Source organism: Hemitrygon akajei, chromosome 12 (assembly GCF_048418815.1).
Source record: "Hemitrygon akajei chromosome 12, sHemAka1.3, whole genome shotgun sequence".
Lineage (NCBI taxonomy): Eukaryota > Metazoa > Chordata > Chondrichthyes > Myliobatiformes > Dasyatidae > Hemitrygon > Hemitrygon akajei.
The window spans coordinates 38837582-38860582 of record NC_133135.1 but is presented as its reverse complement, the minus strand read 5'-3'; the positions used below and the strand labels follow the sequence as shown (position 1 = coordinate 38860582).

Here is a 23001-nt window from a genome sequence, read left to right as displayed (position 1 = left end):
AATTAAATATAAGGGTGGGTAGTTTGATCTTGAATCAGTGTGTTTCACTATTCACACTGGGTTTCTGTGCACTTCTGGTGCATGTAAATCAAGTTTTTAATATCACCCAAATGCTCCTCTACTTTGAGCAGTCATGGTTTAGGAATTTTTAGAATTATGGCAGTATGTTGCATTTTTGCAATGCTGATTCGAGCATATCCTTGAATCATTTCCATGTTCCTTAGTATACCCTTCCTGTGACAGTTGGGAAAATAGTGTCTGCTTCTGGAATCTAGTGTTGAGTATGCAACTAACAATGGAACAAATTAAATGTTGCTAGATCTTTAATGCTGGAGATGAACCTTCTCTTGGCAGAGAACATTGACTGGCTTACACTGCCAGTGGTTTTATGGAGATGACAGTGGTGCTTTAAGGTGCTTGCTGTCACCAGATGTTAGAAGCACATTGGATGGCAGGGATTACTGCTACCTGTCATGGCATTCTTAAATGGGATAGGAGGCTTGAAGAGCCAAATGGTTAATTCCTGATCTTATTTCTTGTGTTCTTAGGTAATTCAGTCACAAAGGTAAAAATACATCATGGAAATTCTGGGCTGAGTTCTTCCAACATTTGAGCTTGTGTGTGTAAAAACTGGATTTACCATAAGAAACACAACACTTCTAGAAGGTGACTCTCTATCTTCTCCAAAGCAATCAAGTTGGGCATTATATGCAGGCCTAATCATCAATGCTTATATCTTGTAAATGAATAAAAGATTGACAGGGAAGCTGGAGAGGAGAACCAGGATGTGGCAGCAATACTTATAAGTTTGAACATGTATCACTGGAGTCACAAGAGTTTTTGCAGGTACTGGACAAAATGCTGGATGAACTCAGGAAGACAGGCAGCACCTATTGAGGGAAATAAACAGTTGATGTTTTGGGCTGTGATTCTTCAACAAGACTGGAAAGGAGAGGAGCAGAAGGCAGAATGAGAAGGTGGGGGAGGAATACTAGTTGGCATGTGACAGATAAAGTCCAGATGAGGGTGAAGGTGGGTAGGTAAGTGGGAGGATGAACAGGAATTATGCAAGAAGCTAGGAGGTGATAGATAGAAGAGGTAAAAGGATGAAGAAGGAATCTGATAGGAGAGGAATATGGAATAAAGGGAAGGAGCTGATGGGGAGGTCATGAGGGCAGGTGAAGAAGAGAGAAGGGGTGAGAGGGCCACTAGAATGGGGAAAAAGGTCATGGTGGTGTGGGAAACAAAAGGGAGCTGTTACCAGAAATTAGAGAAATCAATGTTCATGTGTGGGTTGGATGTGTGGCCAGAGCTTGAGTTGAGATTTGGAAAATCCCTTACAAGCTTATTTAAACATACAAGATCCTAAGGATACTTGATGCAGGTAGATGCTGAACTGTTTCCTGTAAGGGGGTGGGGGAGGAGTCACAGACAATGGGATATAGGGGCTAATTATTTAAATTGAGGTGCAAATTTTTATCTACTTCATTGACAATGGCATTGGTGCTGCTTGTAGAGTTCATGTAGAGTACATCAATGTCATCAACTTTGCCATCAGCTTCCACTCAATGCTTAAATTCACTTGGTTCATTACCAACACCTCACTCCCTTTTCTTCATCCCTTTGTCTCCATCTCTGGAATCAGATCATCTGTCGACAAACATTTTAGTTCCACTTCCAAATCCAACACTGTCTGTTCATGGCTTCCTCTACTGCCTCTACAGAGTGGAGGAACAATAACTCATATACTGCCTTAGTATCATCTGTTACAAACCCAATGACTCCCACAGTTAACTTGACTACACCTTTCCCACCCTGTTATTGTAAGGATATGCTAAACCCTATTCTCAGTTCTTCTGTCTCCGCCACATCTGTTCTATTGTCCACATCTGCTCTATTGTCCTGTTTATTATTTATTGTAATGCCTGCAATGTTTTGTGCACTTTATGCAGCCCTGGGTAGGTCTGTAGTCTAGTGTAGTTGTTTTTTTTTTCTCTCTGTGTTGTTTTTTACTTAGTTTAGTCTAGTTTTTGTATTGTGTCATGTAACACCATGGTCCTGAAAAACATTGTCTCATTTTTTACTATGTACTGTACATAGCAGTTATGGTCAAAATGACAATAAAAGTGACTTGATTTCTCATGATGAAGCTTTCCAAATGTCCTCTTTTATTCAAAAAATGTGTTTTCACCTCCATTGCTATCAATGCACCCCCACTAGCATGATTCCCCTCATACTATTCTCCTTCTGATACAAGGTTCTATTTGAATCCACCCCATGATCCATTACAACCTACCCCATCTCCAATAGGATCTCACCACTAGGCACATATTCCCCTTCCCTCTCTATCCACTTTCCAGGTATCACTTTCTCCATGATTCCTTCGTTTGATCATTCTCCCAACCAATACCCCTCGAGTCAGTTAATCATGTCAAGTGTTACACCTGCCCTACATCTCCTTCCTCACCACCATTCAAACCTAAATAGTCTTTCCAAATGAGATAACACTTTACTTGTGAATTCATTGGTGCCATTTATTGCTAACAGAGTGGCCTCCTCTACATTGGAAACACAACACAGATCGGAGGAATCACTTTGTCAAACGTGTTTGCTTTATGCACTGTAACAGCCAAGATGTCTCATGGTCACCTATTGTAGTTCCACTTCCAAATCCAACACTGTCTGTTCATGGCTTCCTCTACTGCCTCTACAGAGTGGAGGAACAATAACTCATATACTGCCTTAGTATCAATATCTACATTATTTCTCTAACTTCCAGTAACCACTCCCATGTGTCTCATATTCCCCCCCCCCTTTGTTCCTCTGGCCCCTTTACCTCTTCTCTTTACCCTCAGTCCCCCCCATAACCTGTCTATCACTTACATTTTCCTCCCTTGTTCCCTGCTTCCTTTCCTTTATTCCATGAATAATATCCCCCCCCCATCAGATTCCACCTTGTTCAACCCTTTGCCCCTTCCACTTATCAACTCCCAGCTTCTCATATAATTCTCCACCTATCTATTCCCACCCCTCGCCTGGATTCACCCATCATCCACTAGTTTGTGTTCTCCCACCACCGCCCCTTTATTCTGGCTTCTGACCTTTCTTTTTTCTAGCCCTCATGAAAGTTTTCAGCCCAAAATTTTGACTGTTCTTTTCCCTCCATAGATGCTGCCTGACCTGCTGAGTTCCACCAGCATTTTGAATGTGTTGCTTCAGATTTCCAGCATCTCATGAGTCTCTTATGTGCATTGAAATTTCTTTTCTCAGAGGGTAGTGAATCTCTGGAAGTCTCTAACCCTGCATGTAGTGAAAAATTGAGGAATTGAGAGTTATGGGGAACTGGAACAGAAGAGGGGCAAAGGCTATAGATTAGCCATAATCATACTGAATGGCAAGGTAGGTTTGAGGGGACAAGTGGCCTACCTCTGCTCCTATTTTCTTGTGTTATTGAAACTCATTGGGTTTTGAATCCCACAATCCCTTTACATTCACTGCTACTTGGTTTCCTGTTTCCTTCAAACTTATTGGAAAAGTTATTGTACTACTACATAACATATAAAAGAAAGCAAAATAATTGCATGTTGGAGTAGCATTCATTACTCTGGAAAATCTGCTCATTATCAATAGTAACTGTGTGCAGTTTCTTAGTTTTATAGGGAACATTACCTTTAATATTCACAGCTGTTTGGTAGCAATGTTAAATGAACTTGTATTGATATTTAAGAAATTATAGAAGTATTCAGGAAAAGATACCTTATTGGATTCAACTCAGGAAAAACACCAAAAAAAAATCAATTTCTTCTATATGGTCTGGGCTCCAAATGCATATGGATGTAACTTCTTTACTATTTTAAGATAACTATATAATTATTATATTATCTTAAATATAACTATTTTATATATTATAGTGTAATATATACTATATAAACCCAAATAAGATTCAATGTCTTCAGAATATACGACTGTTTTTCCCATGTGTAAAACATGAGGTCAAATAGGATCAGATAGTAATGGGGAGTCACATACCAGAGACAAACAAACAGTTACGCTTAACAGAGCTACCAAAAAATGTACCACTAATCCTCAAAATAAAAACATGAAAGCTCATTGGCATGCCCCAGAACAATCAAAATTATTTATGACTAGTTCTGAAGGACATTGTGACAAATCAAAGTACAGATGGATTGGACAAGCGAACTTTTTTCCTTTTGTTTCTTTTTATTTTGTTTTTGCTTTGCCACCAATTTTAGAGGGATGTGATTACAAGTGAGTTATGTAATATAAGGTGTATATTTCTTTAAGAATTGTAGCTTACGACCGATTATTCTGTTTCTATTATATTCTACATGCTTCTATAAAAGTTAGGATTAGCTAGAAAGTTTTGCATCCGCGAAACTAAAAAATGCTGCTAGTTTCTCTCAAGTTATTTTGTTTAATGAATTTACACTTCATTATCTTAAAAATATATGGAGACCAAAACAAAATGTCAACTACTGTAACAGTGTTGTTAATACATACTCATGTGATTTACTTTCAATGTCTAATACCCTGCAATTAATGTAGAAAAACTTCATTGCAAAATCTATTCATGCACTGAAAGAAAATATTACCCCAGATATTTGTTTTTCAGACACTCGCATTTGTTGTGCTGTTGCCATGGAAATTGGATGGTTTTGATGGTGTTTCTAATGAATTGTAACCCTATAGCAGATAAATATACAAGATTCAAAGTCAGAATTCAAAATAAGCAACATTTTCCTTATGGCTGAAAAGAAAACCTAGCATGAACAAATAAGTACAGTATGTCTGCATTAATTATGCTCTTATACTTGCATGTTTTATTAGCTGCATTCAAAAATGGCAAAAAATAAAATTACTACATAGAAATAAGGATCTGGGTGAATTAATGCTTATTGTTCAGATTAGTTGGCAACTGCTGAAGAAACCAAAAATGTTCTTCAATGCTTCATTCCACACATGGAGATGTTTAATTTCAGATCTGTTTCCACATGTGTAATATTTTTACAACCCTTTTTCATCATTTAATTTTAAAAAAATCATTCTTAAGTGCTGGTATAGTCTCTAATTCAGCAACTCACTAGGCAAATGCAAGGCACATCTTCATAACATTGTAATGAAAGATTTATTGCTATCTTAAATACTCTGAATTAAATTTTATCTAATATTTGTATGAAATATTGCTGACTTTCAAAATTCTGTATTTGTACTCTGTATGCATATATAAAATAGCTGAAATTAATGAGAAATGTTTGATAGTGCAATAATTTAAATTCTAGAGATTAACTTAATTGGTATTTCTTTCTTTTTACTTGCTGACCTTTTCCCTTCTTCTCATTTTCTTACACTATCCTATTTACATCTATTTTGGTATTGGTTTATTATTGACATATGTACCAAGATACAGTATAAAACATCTTGCATAATATTTATACAAATCAAATAATTACACTATGCATTGAATTAGGACAAGGTAAAATAATAACAATATAGAATAAAGTGTAAAAGCTTCCAAAAGGATGCAGTGCAAGTGAATGATAAAATGCAAGATCATAACAAGGTAAATTGTGAGGCCAAGAGTCTATTTTATCATATAAGAGGTCCATTCAAGAATCTGAAAAAAAAGGGAGAGAAGCTTCCTTGAGCCTGATGGTACATGCTTTCATTTCTGCCTGATGGGAGAGGGGAGAACAAAGAATGTCTGGGGTAGGTGGGGACTTTGATTATGCTGGCTGCTTTACTGAGGAAGCGAGATGAATAGACAGAATTCACAGAAGGGAGACTGGTTACTGTGATGTATTGAGCTGTGTCCAGAACTCTGCAGTTTCTTGCGGTCACATGAAGAGCAATTTCAAGCCGAATGCATCCAGCCATAATACTTTATATGGTGCATCAATAAAATTTGTTAAGTCAACAAGAACATACTAAATTTCTTTAGCCTCGAGGATGTTAGGTTTTCCCCTGCTTTACTATTTGTACTTATCACTCAATTCAAGTTTAACTGTCATTTAACCATATAGGAATACTCATGAATACAGCCAAACAAATTGTTACTATGGAGCAACAGTCATACACAAGATCACAGTCAGGTAATAAGAGTCCTGAGGTCCTCCTCCCCCCCTCCACACCACAGCCTGATGCAAACAAGTCAACAAACCCATATAGAATATCAGTAAAAATACAACAACGCAGAATAAATAGAGAGATAGAGTCAGTCAGTCCAGGCCACCCCCAGCCCACTGATATCATGTCAACTGGCCCCCCAACACCTGCTAGGTGACACCATGGCTTTCAGGCCCAGTCCTTGCATATACAAGCACATACAGAATATTAGTAAAAACACAACCAGACAGATATAAATGAATATAGTCCAGACCCCTCCATCCATTTTAAATCTTCATTCGCCGTCACTGCTCTATGCCTCCTTCGTGAAGCACGACAGCTCGGATGTCTTTGTGGCGTCAAGCAGCCCTGCACTCACACTTATGGTTTACATCATTCTTTCAATCCCACACTTTATTTTTTCACTTTTGTGTTTTCTTTACTTTGCAGAATTTGCATTGTCTATTAGCCTTTCTTAATTCTCTTGTTCGCTCACACTCTATTTGCTTTACTCCCTGGATCTGCAAAGCAGCAGCAAAATAGTTGCATCACAATGCTGCCCGTTCAAATGCCTATTCAGGTATCCTCTTCCCATTACATGTTTCCCTCTGTTACTTGTTCCATGTGCATGTTATGGGTAGCTGCTATTGGTACTTTCACTTTATTAGCCATTATCTTAATGTTATTTTCAGAACCAGCAGTGACAGCCTCATGCACTTGGTCAGTCAATTTCTCTTATAAATTCTAACTGCTATCTTGCATCCTCACAGTCTATTATTTTTCTCTTGGACCATTACTTATTCACAAGCTCAGTATTATCTATCCTCACTTTCATACTTTGCCAAATATTCTTTCAGATTCATTTTCATTATTTCTCTTTGCTTTCAATTCACTTTTCTCACATTCTCAAACTTCCAAATATGTGTATTCTTGCTCTATATTATGAAAACACTGCATCTAATCAAACTTCTATAATTTCTAGTCATGCACAGTAGTGGGCAATTTAACCTAAGAACTGATTGTAGACTTCAAGAGAGAGGGCAATCAGAGGTCAATAAGCCAGTCCTCATCAGAGCATCAAAGATGGCGAGGGTTAGCAACTTTAAAAACAGAGGATCTGTCCTGGACCTAGCATGAAAGTGCAATTGTGAAGAAAGCACAGCAGCGCCTCCACTTCCTTAAATGTCTGCGGAGATTCGGCATGACATCTAAAACTTTGAGAAACTTCTATAGATGTGTAGTGGAGAGTGTATTGACAGGCTGCATCACGGCCTGGTACGGAAACACCAATGCCTTTAAATGGAAAATTCTACGAAAGGTAGTGGATTCAGCCCTGTACATCACGGGTAAAGACCTCCCAACCATTGAGCACATCCACATGAAACACCATTGTTGGGAAGCAGCATCCATCATTAGAGATACCCACCATCCCTACTGCCATCAGGTAGAAAGTACAAAAGCCTTAGGACTTGCAACATCAGGTTTAAGAACAGTTACTACCCCACAGCCATCAGGCTCTTGAACCAAAGGGGATAACTACACTCACTTGCCCATCTATTGCAATGTTCCCACAACCAATGATCTCACTTTATGGACTCTATCTCATGATCTCGTAATTTATTACCATTTATTTATATTTGTATTTGCATAGATTGTTGTCTTCTGCACTCTGGTTGATATTTTATTGATCCTGTTATAGTTACTAGTCTATAGAATTGCTGAGTATGCCCACAGGAAAATCAATCTCAAGGTTAGAATCATGGAAAGGTACAGCACAGAAACAGGCCCTTTGGCCCATCCAGTCTGTGCCAAGCCATTTAAACTACCTACACCATTGAATTGGTGGGCTATGGTGCTCCATATCCCTACCATCCTTGTACCTATCCATACTTCTCTTAAACGTTGAAATTGAGCTTGCATGCACTACTTACATGCAATTCCACACAAATCCTTACAGCTCATTCCACACTCCCACGACCCTCTGAGTGAAGAAGTTTCCCCTAATGTATATGGTGACATATATGTACTTGATAATAAATGTACTTTAAACTTTGAACTGAATAAGATTTCACACAGCTCACATACTCAATGAGAAGAAAAAATTGCCACAATCACAGTTTCAGCAAGAAATACCAAGTGGATGATACATGTTAGCCATCACAGAATTCAATCTTCAGTCAATTTGATTCATCTACTTAATGTGATGAATTGATGGAACACACTATACAGCAAAAGCTTAATGAATGGGCTTGAGTGCTCAAATGTACTCCAGCATGAATTGGAATAGCACCTACTAAGGAACTTACCTGTCAAAGTTCAAAATTCACGGGAGATATTCAGTCCACAAGTGACAAATCCTATTTGACTAACTAGCGCAATCTTATTTATCAGCAAGGTGACGGAATTAATTAATTTTATTATATTTAGCAATCCTTCTGGTCCTTCGAACCACGTCGCCCCAACAACCCTATAACCCCAGTTAACCCTAACCTAATCATGAGACAATTTACAATGACCAATTAACCTACTCGATATGATTTTGGACTGTGGGAGGAAACTGGAGCACTCAGGAGAACCTGTGCATTTCACAGGGACGAAATACACACCCCTTACAGACCAAAATGAGTTTTGTGTTTAATAGCAAGTGGCAGCATTTGATACAGCATGGCATCAAAGAACTCTAGTAAAACTGACCAGTGCAGAAGTCTTTCCCAACTTCCAGCAACATCAGTCATACATTGCAGAATTCCTCTTAACAGTGTCCTGTGTTGGATCATTTTCAACAACTTCACCAAAGGCAACCTTTCCATCATTGTTTTTCTTGCATGCATGCTATTAACTCATTCACAGCAATATTATCTGGCTCTCACATTACATTAACTGTCCACTGACTCAAATGATTCTCATACAATGATACTCATATAAAGCCAGGTGTTTTGTTTTGAAGGAATGATGACAATACTATAAACATTCACATTACTCTGTAAAGGTAATAGCAATATTGGGTTTCAGCGTATTTACTTGTGAACATGAAAATGTTGATGTTGCTTTCATCAAATTGTGGTGCACTCCAATACTGGAGCTCATGGAGCTCAAAAGGGGATTGAAACTAGGGCTAAATACCTACCAATTACACTACAAATATAGCAGATACACTGTAATCCACAGGTTGTGGAAGGATAGTTGATGGAAGGATGTGGCTGTAAAAGGCTCATCTGTTTGTTAATTGCACAAACCCCATTTCCAGAAAAGTTAGGATATTTTCCAAAATGCAATAAAAACAAAAATCTGTGATATGTTAATTCACGTGAACCTTTATTTAACTGACAAAAGTACAAAGAAAAGATTTTCAATAGTTTTACTGACCAACTTAATTGTATTTTGTAAATATACACAAATTTAGAATTTGATGGCTGCAACACACTCAACAAAAGTTGGGACAGAGGCATGTTTACCATTGTGTTACATCACCTTTCCTTTTAATAACACTTTTTAATTGTTTTGGAACTGAGGATACTAATTGTAGATTTGCAATTGGAAATTTTGTCCATTCTTGCTTGATATAAGACTTCAGCTGCTCAACAGTCCGTGGTCTCCGTTGTCTGATTCTCCTCTTCATGACGCGCCATACATTTTCAATAGGAGATAGATCTGGACTGGCAGCAGGCCAGTCAAGCACACACACTCTATGTCTACAAAGCCACGCTGTTGTAGCCCATGCAGAATGTGGTCTGGCATTATCCTGCTGAAATAAACATGAACGTCCCGGGAAGAGACGTGGCCTTGATGGCAACATATGTCTCTCTAAAATCCTAATATACGCCTCAGAGTCAATAGTACCTTCACATACATGCAACTCACCCATGCCGTGGGCACTGATGCACCCCCATACCATCACAGATGCTGGCTTTTGCACGTTTCGCTGATAACAATCAGGATGGTCGTTTTCATCTTTGGCATGGAGAACTCAACGCCCGTTTTTTCCGAAAACTAGCTGAAATGTGGACTCATCTGACTACAGCACATGGTTCCACAGTCTTTCGGTCCATCTGAGATGAGCTCAGGCCCAGAGAACTTGCCGGCGTTTCTGCATAGAGTTGATGTATGGCTTCCTCCTTGCGTAATACAGTTTCAAGTTGCATTTCTGGATGCAGCAACGGACTGTGTTAAGTGACAATAGTTTTCCGAAGTACTCCCAAGCCCAGGTGGCTATAATTGTCACAGTAGCATGACGGTTTCTTAGGCAGTTCCGCCTGAGGGCTCGAAGATCACGTGCATTCAACAGTGGTATCCTACCTTGCCCTTTACACACTGAGATGTCTCTGAATTCTCTGAATCTTTTCACAATATTATGTACTGTAGATGTTGAAAGACCTAAATTCTCTGCAATCTTGCATTGGTAAATGTTCCTTTTGAACTGACTAACAATTCTCTCATGAATTTTGGCACAAAGGGGTGAGCCACGACCCATCCTTGCTTGCCAAGACTGAGCCTTTGATGGACGCTACTTTTATACCCAGTCATGATACTTCAACCTGCTACCAATTAGCCTGCTTAATGTGGAGTCTTCCAAACCGGTGTTACTTGAATATTCTGTGCACTTTTCAATCTTATTTTAACTCTGTCCCAACTTTTGTTGAGTGTGTTGCAGCCATCAAATTCTAAATTTGTGTATATTTACAAAATACAATTAAGTTGGTCCATAAAACTATTGAAAATATTTTCTTTGTACTTTTGTCAGTTAAATAAAGGTTCACGTGAATTAACATATCACAGATTTTTGTTTTTATTGCATTTTGGGAAATATCCCAACTTTTCTGGAAATGGGGTTTGTATAATATTTTAGGTATCTATTAAATTAAAATACTCTTAATTGTATTTTCAATTTTCTAATGGCTTGTTAATTCAGATTTTTTTGAAGTTTTATGGATGTAAGAGAGTTTGAGGATTTTTAAGTTTTAATTGTTTTATTTTTTCAAGGAAGTTTTTGAAACTTCTTAATGTCTTAAACAATCAGACAGTTTTAAAATATTGGTGCATTTGGGGATGTGACTCAGGTGGAGCTGTATCTTTTTGTAGGATTTGTTTTGGCTGCCCGATCTGATGACCCTTTTATTGCCTTAGGCTCATGATCAGCAAGAGCTTGCCATAATGAATCCTTATAGCACTTCGTAAAAATTTGAATTGGGTGGATGATAATATATAATTTTGTTTTGAACCAAGCCACTATTTCAATATAGGTTACAGAAGTGAATGCTAGGTGCAGCTCTTGGTGTAGCTAGAAATAAAGTGCTACGCCAGTGAAGTGGCAACTGAAGAATATACTGTATGTTCAGATTCAGATGTGTTTAAAAGGCAAAAATATCATGCAAGAGACCAAACTAAACAATACCATAATCAACTGATCAGATTAGAGCTCTGCCATCCAGAGTGAAAAATGATGGTAATGATTTCAATAGCTAAACAGATGATGAGACTCCAAGAACACCTGAATTCTCGGGGATAGCATGTGAGTACTAAAGGAAAGTTTGACACATTCACAACCATGTTCAGCCAGAAGTGCAGAGTGGATTATTCTTCTGTGACTTCCTGAGATTCCCTTTACAAGAATATAAGAAATAGAAACAGGAGTAAACTGGAGTAAAGAGCCCCTCATGCCTCCTCCACTCAATATGATCAACACTAATCTATTAATCTCTACCTGGCATCACAGCCACCTTGGGCAGAGAATTCCAAAGACAGACAAACCTTTGAGTAAAAAAAAATTCTCATCTGTCCTGAACATCCTTTTCCTTGTTTAGAGACTATAATTACTAGTTCCAGATACCCCAGCTAGGATATACAATAACTTTGCAACTATCCTGTCAAGCCACATTAGGATCCTGCATGTTTCAATGAGAGCAGAAACACAGATGACATGTGAAGATAACTTACTTCAACACTCATTTTGTTGGTTCTACAGTGTCCAAGAGGACCAAAATAGGACCCCTTCCACTGATGTGATATGAGGTGCTTCGGTAATTTGTGAAGGTGTACTCCTTCTGAAGGATTAATACAGGATTTCAATATGTATTTGGTGCATGAATTTGAGGTCCTTAAAACCATCTTGAATTTTTATTTTCTACTGGGAGGCCAACTCAGGGAATCTCAAATCACTGACAGTTTTCAATATTGATGTTTACTTTTGCTAAAAGATGGCCCTCAAGTAGTTCACGTTTTCTGGAATCTTGCAGGGCCTTATTATCAGAGACTGGTGTAGAGGAACACAATGCTTGCACAGATGAGTGCAACTACAATAAGATTCACATCATCTAGGACAAAGCAACCCTCTTGATTAGCACCTCATCCACCATTTGCACTCAAAAGGTTTCCTTTGGAATTTTGGCATGTGGCCAACTTCTGTTTGGATTGCAATAAGGTTCCAAAGAGGAAATCAGTAAGACTACCTGAATATAGGATTAATTTGAGCTCTGTATGTTTCTCTTAGGTTTGTCTGCAGAATAAGCAAATGGACTTCATTGCATGTTAAGAATGTATCCTACAAAATCTGTAATAATTTTACAGAAGAATTGTGTATAGATTAACAAGATGAACAATTAGACTTGTAATGATTTAACAAAAATGTAAGTAAAAATTTGCAAATGCAAACTTTATACTAGCCCAGGAACGCATTACGAAATTGAAGTCTTGGAGATAAATAGTAGGTGACAATTTCAGCAATAGACAAATTTAGAAGGGGCTAGAGACAAACAATATAACATAAATGGAAAAAAGACCGTTTTAGTGATGAGAATGAACTCAGGTGAAACTTCTGACAGCTTCAAACAGATGGTGATGAGGAGGCATACGGGGAAGTGGGGGGGGTGAGGTTGACTGAGTGCTTGAGTGGTATCGCTCCAACAACCTCGACTCAACATCAGCAAGACCAAAGATTTGATTGTGGACTTCAGAAATGGGTGGTCAGGAGAACATGCAGCAGTCCTCATTGAGGGGTCAGTGGTTCCGAGATGCCAACATCTCCAAGGATATATCCTAAGCCTGAGACATGGATGCAAACTTGAAGGGATGCCAGCACATTGTTAGAACTTACGCAGTTATTAAGATATACCGTGGTGAGCATTCCGACTGGTTGCATCACAGCCTGGTATGGAGTCTCCAATATCCAGGATTGCAAGAGGCTGCAATCCTGTCAGCCCAAAAGTCTGTAGACTCAGGCAGCTCCTCACAAGCACAATCCTCCCTACCATCGAGGACATTTTCCAAAGGCAGTGCCTCAAGAAGGCAGCATCCATTATTAAAGTCCTTTACATCTGGGACATTCCCTGAAGGCGGTGATATAGGAGCCTGAAGATCCACACTAAATGATTCAGAAACTGCTTCTTCTCTTCCACCATCAGATTTCTGAATGATACATGAATATTACCTTGTTATTTCCTTTTTGCACAACTTATTTCTATTGTAACTTATAGTAATTTTATGTCTTTGCACTGTACAGCTGCCACAAAACAAATTTCATATAGAACAGTGATAATAAACCTGATGCTGAAGTCCTTGATCGCGGTGGCAGGTTCGCTATAGCTGTAAAATTTCTGCTTTAAAATGTTGGATTACCTATCACATATACAGAATTCTCACAGCACTGCTTTTTCTCTGAATGATTAGCTGCCTTATTTTATGTTTATTACTTTGTTTTAAATCACCTGTCTTGGGAACCTGGTCATCTAACCTCATTCCAACCCCTCTCATGGACCCAGTTACCTTTTTCCACATTGCAACCCATTCCCCAATACTATTATTTCCTTCACACCGATCTGTTCACCTACAGTCCATTGCCATTTCTTACATCACCAGCTCCCTTCAGTCTAACTAGGGCACCCAGTATAGTCGGTTCAGTCCGTTACCTCTATTCTAGTCTGTCCTTTGCTTGTAAAACTGCTCACTCCTTGTGCATTAGCACCTATTCACTCATTTCACTAGACAACAAAGATTTTGCTTCCTGAATACTTCTGGGTGCATCTTATGGATTTTGGGCTGCTGCTGATGAAAATCACCATAAAATTTCCCTATTACACACCATTTTAAAAAAAATTACCTGTATTTGTTGTTTCAATTCAAAATTCAAGTCAGAAAAACTGATGTGAAGATTAAGGAAGACATTTTTGTTAGTCCAGAAATTAAACAGGTCATCAATGACAGGCAATTCGAAGAACTTCTAGTGGAACTGGAAAAAATCCGATAGAAAGCGTTCAAGGATGTTGTTGAAAATTTTCTTGGCAACTACAGAGCACCAAACTATGTGAAGCTGGTTGACAACATGCTTCAAGCATACAAAATCATTAAGTGATTGGAGATTTATTTTCTGCTTTCCCAGTTAGATTTATTTCCTGCAAATCTTGGTGCTGTTAGTGACAAGCATAGTGAAATGTTTCACCAGGTCATTGCAGTCATGGAGAAACGGTATCAGGACAACTAGAATCCATTAATGCTGGTTGATTATTGTTGGACGCTGAAGCGAGAAGCCTCATATAAGGAGTACAAATGAAAATCATTAACGAAACAATTTCAGTTTAGTTAAACTATTACAAAGTGTCAGCACTATTATGCAATTAAACGCATTAACTTCAATAAAAAGTTAACTTCTTGTTTCTCCAAATTCTTACGTGATACAAGTAGCCTGAAATTATGTGTTCAGCTTCAAGCGGTCTGTTATAAACAAACAAAAAAAATCTGAGGAAACAACGCTTTCTTAAAAAAAATTGTCCTGTATAATTTGCTCAGGGCTCTCTCGCATGATTGCCTTTATCGCCCACTCCGCGTTCTCTTCCATAGTAATTCCACAGGAGAGACTCCCTCTCACACGGTTCGTTCTTTTCCCCATTACAAGTCCTCTATTACCTGGGCCCTATTATTCAATCACTCCACGTTACAGACTTTCCCTCTCGATTACCGGTCTTTACCTCACGCCCTCACTTTCCCGCGCTCCGTCGCGAGCTCCCGCCCTCACCTGCCCGCGCGCCCTTTAAACGGACCATCCCTCTCGCGCACCTTCGTTTGCCGAGGCTCGCGCTCCTTCACGTCTTCTCACAGAAAGCCGGCAGACGCGAGACACCGCAGGTGCTGGAATCTGGACCATAGGGCATTGCAGCACAGAAACAGGCCTTTGGGCCCTTCTTGGCTGTGCCCAACCATCTTTCTGCCTAGTCCCACTGACCTGCACCCGGCCCGTATCCCTCCATACATCTCTCATCCATGTACCTGTCCAAGTTTTTCTTAAATGTTAAAAGTGAGCCTGCATTTACCACTTCATCTGGCAGCTAATTCCAAGCTCCCACCACTCTCTCTGAAGAAGCCAACCCTCATGTTCCCTTTAAACTTTCCCCCCTTCACCCATGTCCTCTGGTTTTTATCTCTCCCCTCGCCACAGTAGAAAAAGTCTGCTTGCATTCACTCTATCTATACCCATCATGATTTTATATACCTCTATCAAATCTCCCCACATTCTACTACGCTCCAGGGAACAAAGTCCTAACCTGTTCAACCTTTCTCTGTAACTCAGTTTCTCAAGTCCCATCAACATCCTTGTAAAGCTTCTCTGCACTCTTTCAACCTTATTAATATCCTTCCTGTAATTCGGTGACCAAAACTGCACATAATACTCCAAATTCGGCCTCACCAAATTCGACCAGATGGAGGGTCTCGAACCAAAACGTCGACTGTCCGTTTCCCTCCATAGATGTTGCCTGACCCGCTGAGTTCCTCCAGTGTTTGGTGTGATGCTGTACATAGAAATGTCTCGGTGTAAGTTTGGTTGCTGCTTTCAAAGGCAGTTTACACAGACACCATGCGGCATTTTCAGCATTCAATGACAAATAATCACTCTATTAGCACCTTCCTGCCTTAAAGCTGAAAATTAATCTTAAAAATATTGCAGATACTGGAAACTTGAAATAAAACCAAAACGCTGTAAACACTCAAATGAACAGGCGGCATCTAGTGTAAAAGAAACAGAGTGAAAGGTTTTAGGATCATTCATGTGATGAATGGTCTTAAGCTTAAAATATTAATTCTTTTCTGTTTCCACTGACAGGGCCTGACCTGTTAGTTTCCTAGAAAAAGTAATTCACGCTATCAAACTACAAGTCCCGTAGGGCCGTGCAATTAGTACATGCGCAGAACGACGAACTGGATCTCCCACAATGCAGTTTGGCCGATTCCAGTGTTAATGCGGAAAGCGCTGACGGAAGATTAAAAGAGAAAAACTGAGCTGGTTTTGGGGGTGAGTAGTAGAATCGGGTGTTTTTGTGCTTATAATTGGAGAGCATCGTCTTTGTAATTATGCATCGATCATGTTTATTACCATTGCAGATGTTAGAATGAAGTGATTGGGCCTAGGAGTGAAGCCTTGTGTAGTGACAGATTCGCGCTAGCTGCCCTGCCTCTGGTATTGATATGTCCAGCAGGTGGAACTAGATTTCAATTCCAAACTATTGACTTATGTTGAGAAATTTATCTTTTTTCGTTGTAATAATTTTATGTGTGCGTAGTAAGAAAAACTGCCAACGTAATCAGTGAAAATGTATAGGCTGAAGTGCATGACATTTGGAAACACGTGTAATTGATAAATTATAGTTGCAAGTGGTTGCTGTTTTGACTATCGTTTTTTGAAACTTTCCCCTATTACAGCCGAATAATTAGAACGTGTGAGTTGGAAATGGGCTACTACGTTCCTCACATCTTTCTTCACCATTTAATACTGTATGTCGTACTTAATAGAATAAACAATAGATGTTCTTTATCCCCTGTGGAAAGATGGTTGTAAATATCTGTTTAATTCAAATTTTATTTCTAGATTTCCAATACTGAATACTCTAACTCAATTTGTATAGCACTAACACTCCGTTAACTTTTTAAAGCATGTCTTGTAACTGTTTTGTGCCAAACCCCTATTTTAAAAAGCCAAAACTTGATAGTGAAGTACTAGCTAATGGCAGCCTTCTTGGGCAAGATTCTTGAGAAAGTCATTTTCAACCAACTCAACTTTCTGAATGAAAACAAAATTCTAGACAAGTTTCTGTCAGGTTTTAGAGCAAACTTTGGCATGGAGATGGTCCTTACCAAAATTATCAGTGATTTTAGGCTTAGCACTGATGCCAACAGGGTCTCAGTTCTAATTTTCCTAGATCTAAGTGCTGCCTTTGACACAATTGACTACAACTGACTAGAACATTCTCTTTGATTGCCTTGAGAACTGGATTGGCTTTTCTGTGGTTACCATAGTTGGTTTCACTCATACCTCAGAGATAATTTTTGTCTGTTTTGGAGACCATTTTTCTAAGAGAGATATAATGTTACTTTTGGTGTTATTCAGGGAAGCTGCCTTGATTCCCTACTCTTCATTTGGAGACATCATTAAGGAGCATAAACTTGATATCCACAGATATGTAGAGAGCACACAATTGAATATCTCAGCTGAGCCTGATGATGATAACACCCTATTTACTCTGACTTCTGATAGAGCTGTAAGAAACAAATAGGTGAGCAATAATTTCCTCAAACTAAATTAAGATGAAACTGAAATGCTTTTAGTTGGTCCCAAAGAGGAAAAAAAAGATAAGCTATTTGATAAACTTGGAAACGGCATCCCTTGTAAAACCAGAAATAACAAGCCTGGATGTTATCCTTGATTCAGAAATGAGTTTTAAATACCACATAAGGAAGGTAACCAGGGAAGCATTTCTGCTTTTAAGAAATATTGTGAAAGTGTATCCTCCATTACTGTCACGTGATGATGCTGAAAAACTAATTCATGCCTTGAAGTCAGATAGACTAGATTATTGCAACGTGCTCTCTACTGTCCTTCCTAAGTAATCTATTCACAAATTTCAACTCAGTCAGATTGCCACTTTAAGCTTTTAACTAAAACCAAGGTGCTCTCAATGCTTAAAGCTCTCAATGGTCTAGAACCAGACTACATCACAGAATCACTTTTGTTTTACAATCCTGCTCGAGCTCTCAGGTTTTCTTCTGCTTAAATTTCAGTTATCTCCCTCAATAGAAAATTGGCAGTTCAACTTTTTGGAAATGTGCTCCTAAACTGTGGAACTCAGTACCTAAAACTATAAGCGATGCAGAGTTAGTTGACAGTTTTAACTGCCTCCTCAAAACCTATTTATTTAACCTTGCTAATATAATCTTGTCTTCTATTTTTTATATTTGTACTTTATCCCATTATAAAGCACTTTGAACTATATCACTTGAATAAAAAGTGCTCTATAAATAACGTTATTATTAGTATCCATTTTTGTTTGTTGGATCTCTCTATCTCTCTGTCTCCATCTCTGGAGACAGACTGTCTGCTGATGGCTTTTATAAGCCTACTGACTTTTCACAGCTCTCCTGACTCTACCTCTTCCCACCCTGTCACTTGTAAAAAATATTATTTGCTTCTTTTGGTTCCTCCATTTCAAGTTCAAGATCATTGTATGTATATAGCCAAATGTGACTACGTTCCACCAGACCAAGGTGCACAACACAGTACATACAACTCCCACACATAACAGAAAGTAATATTACCACAAATAAATTAAAACATAATGAGGTGCATATATGATATAAATTAAAACATGATTGGTATAATGTTACTGATGCTTCATACTGGGTGGTGACAGGGTGTTCAGTAATCTGAATCTGTCCACAACTTTTCTAAGGATGAGGCTTTCCATTCCAGAATATCTGAGATGTCCTCCTTCCAAGAATGGGGTTTTCCTTTCTCTGCCATCCATGCTGCCTTCACTTGCGTCACTTCCATTTCCTGGATATCTTTCTTCATCCCATCACCCTGCTGCCATAACAGGATTAGAATTCCCCTTGTCCTTGCCTGCCATCCCACGTCGCTTCATATCTGGCATAACACTCTCTGTGACTTCCACTATCTTCAATGGGATCTTACCACTAAATGTATCTGTCCTTCCTTCTCCCACTCTGGTCTCTGCAGAGATCATGCTCAATACAACTCCCTTGTCCACTTATCCCCCACCATTTATTACCCTCCTGGCATTTATCCCTTGCAAATAGGACAACTGCTATATGTGCCTCTACTCCTCCCTCACCACCATTCAGGGCTCCAAGCAGTCCTTCCAGCTGAAGCAACACTTCACCTACGAGTCTGTGAGGATCGTCTGCTGTATCCAGTGCTCCCAGTGTGGCCTCCATCTTTGAGACCTGATATTGATTCAGGGACTGCTTCATTGAACCCCTTTGCTCCAACTTCCACAAAAAGACTTGTCCAGTGACTTACCTTTTTAATTTTTCTTCACATTCTGACATGACAGTCCATTGCCACCTCTCAATTCAAGTCAAGTTCATTGTCGTTTAACTAAAAACATGTATACCATCAAACGATATGTTCCTTTGGATCAGGATGTAACACCCAGTAGTACACAAAACACTTATAACACACAATAACTTAGGAAAGTAAGTATAAAATCTAGGCATAAAGAAAGTGCACAAGTTAAATATTGTAAGGTACAGAAGAGATTGCAATGCAATCTTTGAATGGAATCCAGCAGTAAGTTCAGAAGTCTAATAGCCTGAGGGAAGAAACTGTTTCCCATCCTGACCATTTGTGTTTTTATGCATTGGAATCTCTTGTCTGTTGGTAGAAAGTCAAAGAAGATGCTGGATGGATGGGTGGCATCTTTGATGATACTAAGGGCCCTGTGATAAATTTCGCTGAAAGATGGGAGAGAGACCCCTATGATCTTCTTGGCCGGTCTCATAGTCCTTTGTAGGGACTTCCGGTCTGATGCTTGGCTGCTCCCTAACCAGATGGAGATGCAGCTTGGCAACTACTGAAATGTTAAAGCCACTCTCAGGTTGGAGGAGCGATACCTCATATTCCATTTCCGGCAGCACTTTTGGCAAGATGGCGGCTTTTATGGGGTCAACAAAAGGTGCTACTGTTCTATCTTCTCAAGATCCTGCTATACATTAAGAACTTAAAGGTTGCTAGCTGGCTGAGATAATGAAGGAGCTGCACAATGTGTTGCTGCTTGAGTGGATGGAAGCTTACGGTCAAATAGCAAGTGGCCATCATAATTGTTTTTCTTGCAATTGCAAGACCTCTTTGGACATTGTTAATCTGGTGTGCTGTAAGTTCGATTTGCTTATTTATTGGATGAGAGTAGGAGCGAATGGAGGGGGAGCTCCTCAGTCATAGCAAGGACTAGGCCTGAAGGCTCGGAGCCAGCTGTTTGCAGCAGCCTGGAGTGAGGGGACAAAACCCTTGGCGCTTCACTGGGGACGGTGTTGTGTGGCATCGCTGCCCTTCCAAGATTTTGCTGGGCAGAAGACAAGTTCCGTTGTGGCCAACTGCAGATTTTGTTTATTTGGATGCATTCAATGAACTTGGGACCTCAAGCTGCGGAGGGCGGCATAGCGCAGTTGTGGCAACTGAAGATTTCAAATGGACTAAGGAGTCTGTACTATATACATATATGTTTGTGTGGTTTCTCTTTTTGCTAATATTCTATTATAAGACCATAAGGCATAAGAGCAGAATTAGGCCATTTGGCCCATCGAGTCTGCTCTGCCATTTAATCATTGCTGATTTAATCATCCTTTTCTGGCCCTCCTCAGACCCACTCCCTAGCCTTCTTGCTGTAACCTTTGATGCCGTGTCCAGTCAAGAACCTGTCAGGCTCTGCCTTAAATACCCTTGATGAGCTGGTCTCCACAGCTGCCTGTGGTAATGAATTCCACAAATTCACCACTCTCTGGCTAAAGAAATTTCTCCACATCTCTGCTTTAAATGTCGCCCCTCTATCCTGAAACTGTACCCTCATGTCCTTGACTCCCCCACCATAGGAAACATTCCTTCCATATCTACTCTGCCTAGGCCTTTCAACACTTGAAAAGTTTCTGTGAGATGCCTCCTCATTCTTCTAAATTCCAGCAAGTACAGATCCAGAGCTATCAAACGCTCCCCGTATGATAGCCCTTTCATTCTTGGAATCATCCTTGTGAACATCCTCTTGACCCTCTCCAATGCTAGCACATCTTTTCTAAGATGAGGGGCCCAAAACTGTTCACAATACTAAAGGTGAAGCCTCCTTAGTACCTTATAAAGCCTCAGCATCACCTCCTTGCTGGTATTCTAGACCTCTTGAAATGAATGCTAACATGGCATTTGCCTTCCTCACCATCAACTCAACCTGCAAGTTAACCTTCAGGGTTTTCTGCACAAGGACTCCCAAATCCCTCTGCATCTCAGATTCCTGGATTTTCTCCCCGTTTAGAAAATAATACACACATTTATTTCTACTACCTATATGCATGACCATGTATTTTTCAACTTTATATTTCGTTTTCCTCTTTCTTGCCCATTCTCCTAATCTGAGTCCTTCTGCATCCTACCTGTTTCCTCAACAGTACCTGCCCCTCCACCAATCTTCATACCATCTGCAAACTTGGCAACAAAGCCATCTATTCCATCAGCTAAATCGTTTTTACAACATAAAAAGAAGTGGTCCTAACACTGACCCCTGCAGAACACCACTAGTCACTGGCAGCCAAACAGAAAAGGATCCTTTTATTCCCACTCACTATCTCCTGCCAATCAGCCAATGCTCTAACCATGTTAGTAACTTTCCTGTAATACCATGGGCTCTTAACTTAGTTAGCAGCCTCATGTGGCACCTTGTCAAAGGCCTTATGAAAGTCCAAATATACAACATCCACTCATCCCCTTTATCTATCCTACATGTAATCTCCTCAAAGAATTCCAACAGGTTTGTCCGGCAAGATTTTCCCTTAAGGAAACCATGCTGACTTTTCCTATCTTGTCCTGTGTCACTAAGTACTCCATAACCTCATCCTTAACAATCGACTCCAATGTCTTCCTAACCACTGAGATCAGGCTAATTGGTCTATAATTTCCTGCTGCCATCCTCCTTCCTTAAAGAGTGGAGTGACATTTGCAATTTTCCAGTCCTCTGGCATCTAATGATTTTTGAAAGATAATTTCTAATGGCACCACAATCTCTACTGCTACGTTTTTCAGAATCCTAGGGTGAAGTTTATCTGGTCCGGGTGACTTGTGTACCCTTAGGTCTTTCAGCTTTTTGAGCATCTTCTCCCTTGTAATAGTAACTGCACTCACTTCTCTTCCCTCACACCCTTCAATATCTGGCACACTGCTAGTGTCTTCCACAGTGCAGACTGATGCATTTGGTTCATTTGCATCTTCTTGTCCCCTGTTATTATTTCTCCGGCCTCATTTTCTAGTGGTCCTATATCCACTATAATCTCTCTTTTATTTTTTACATACTTGAAAAAGCTTTTACCATCCACTTTGATATTGTTTGCTAGCTTGCTTTCATATTTCATCTTTTCCCTCCAATGATTTTTCTAGTTGCTCTCTATTGGGTTTTAAAAGCTTCCCAGTCCTCTGCCTTCCCACTCATTTTTGCTTTGTTGTATGCCCTCCCTTTTGCTTTTACATTAGCTTTGACATCCCTTGTCAGTCATGGTTGAACTATTTTGCCATTTTGGGTATTTCTTTGTTTTTGAAATACATCTCTCCTGTACGTTTTGCATTTTTCCCAGAATCTCATGCCTTTGCTGCTCTGCTGTCATCCCTACCAGCATCTCCTTCCAATGTGCTTTGGCCAACTCCTGTCTCATACCACTGTAATTTCTTTTACACCACTGAAATACTGCTACATCAGACTTCACTTTCGCCCTATCAGATTTCAAGTTGAACTGAATCATATTGTGATCACTGCCTCCTAAGGGTTCTTTTGCTTTCAGCTCCCTAATCACCTCTGGTTCATTACATAATACCCAATCCAGTATAGCTGATCCCCTAGTAGGCTCAAT

At 39.5% G+C, this 23001-nt stretch overlaps 2 protein-coding genes across 17 annotated transcripts in view; one reads left to right on the top strand and one right to left on the bottom strand.

Moving 5' to 3' along the window:
* The window catches only part of zte38 (zebrafish testis-expressed 38), a 68511-nt gene extending 53286 nt beyond the window's left edge, over positions 1–15225 (bottom strand). For 5 of the 15 annotated variants that reach the window (XR_012101025.1, XM_073062927.1, XM_073062931.1 and 2 more), the window contains exons 1-2: positions 14216–14571; positions 4614–4704 (exon numbers count right to left, since the gene is read on the bottom strand). Coding sequence is in view for 11 of the 15 variants with exons in the window: in XM_073062927.1 (XP_072919028.1) it covers positions 4614–4661 (48 nt within the window). In the remaining 4 variants the exon portion in view is untranslated. Of the gene's footprint in view, positions 1–4613; positions 4705–14215; positions 14573–15018; positions 15100–15127 lie in introns of those variants that run through there. The other 10 variants (XR_012101024.1, XM_073062934.1, XM_073062937.1 and 7 more) reach the window with 8 other exon arrangements.
* Positions 15226–16305: 1080 nt separating this feature from the next.
* dmap1 (DNA methyltransferase 1 associated protein 1) overlaps positions 16306–23001 on the top strand; it is a 93108-nt gene continuing 86412 nt past the window's right edge. For both annotated transcript variants that reach the window (XM_073062926.1, XM_073062925.1), the window contains exon 1: positions 16306–16399. The gene's annotated coding sequence lies outside the window, so the exon portion shown is untranslated. The remainder of the gene's footprint in view (positions 16400–23001) is intronic.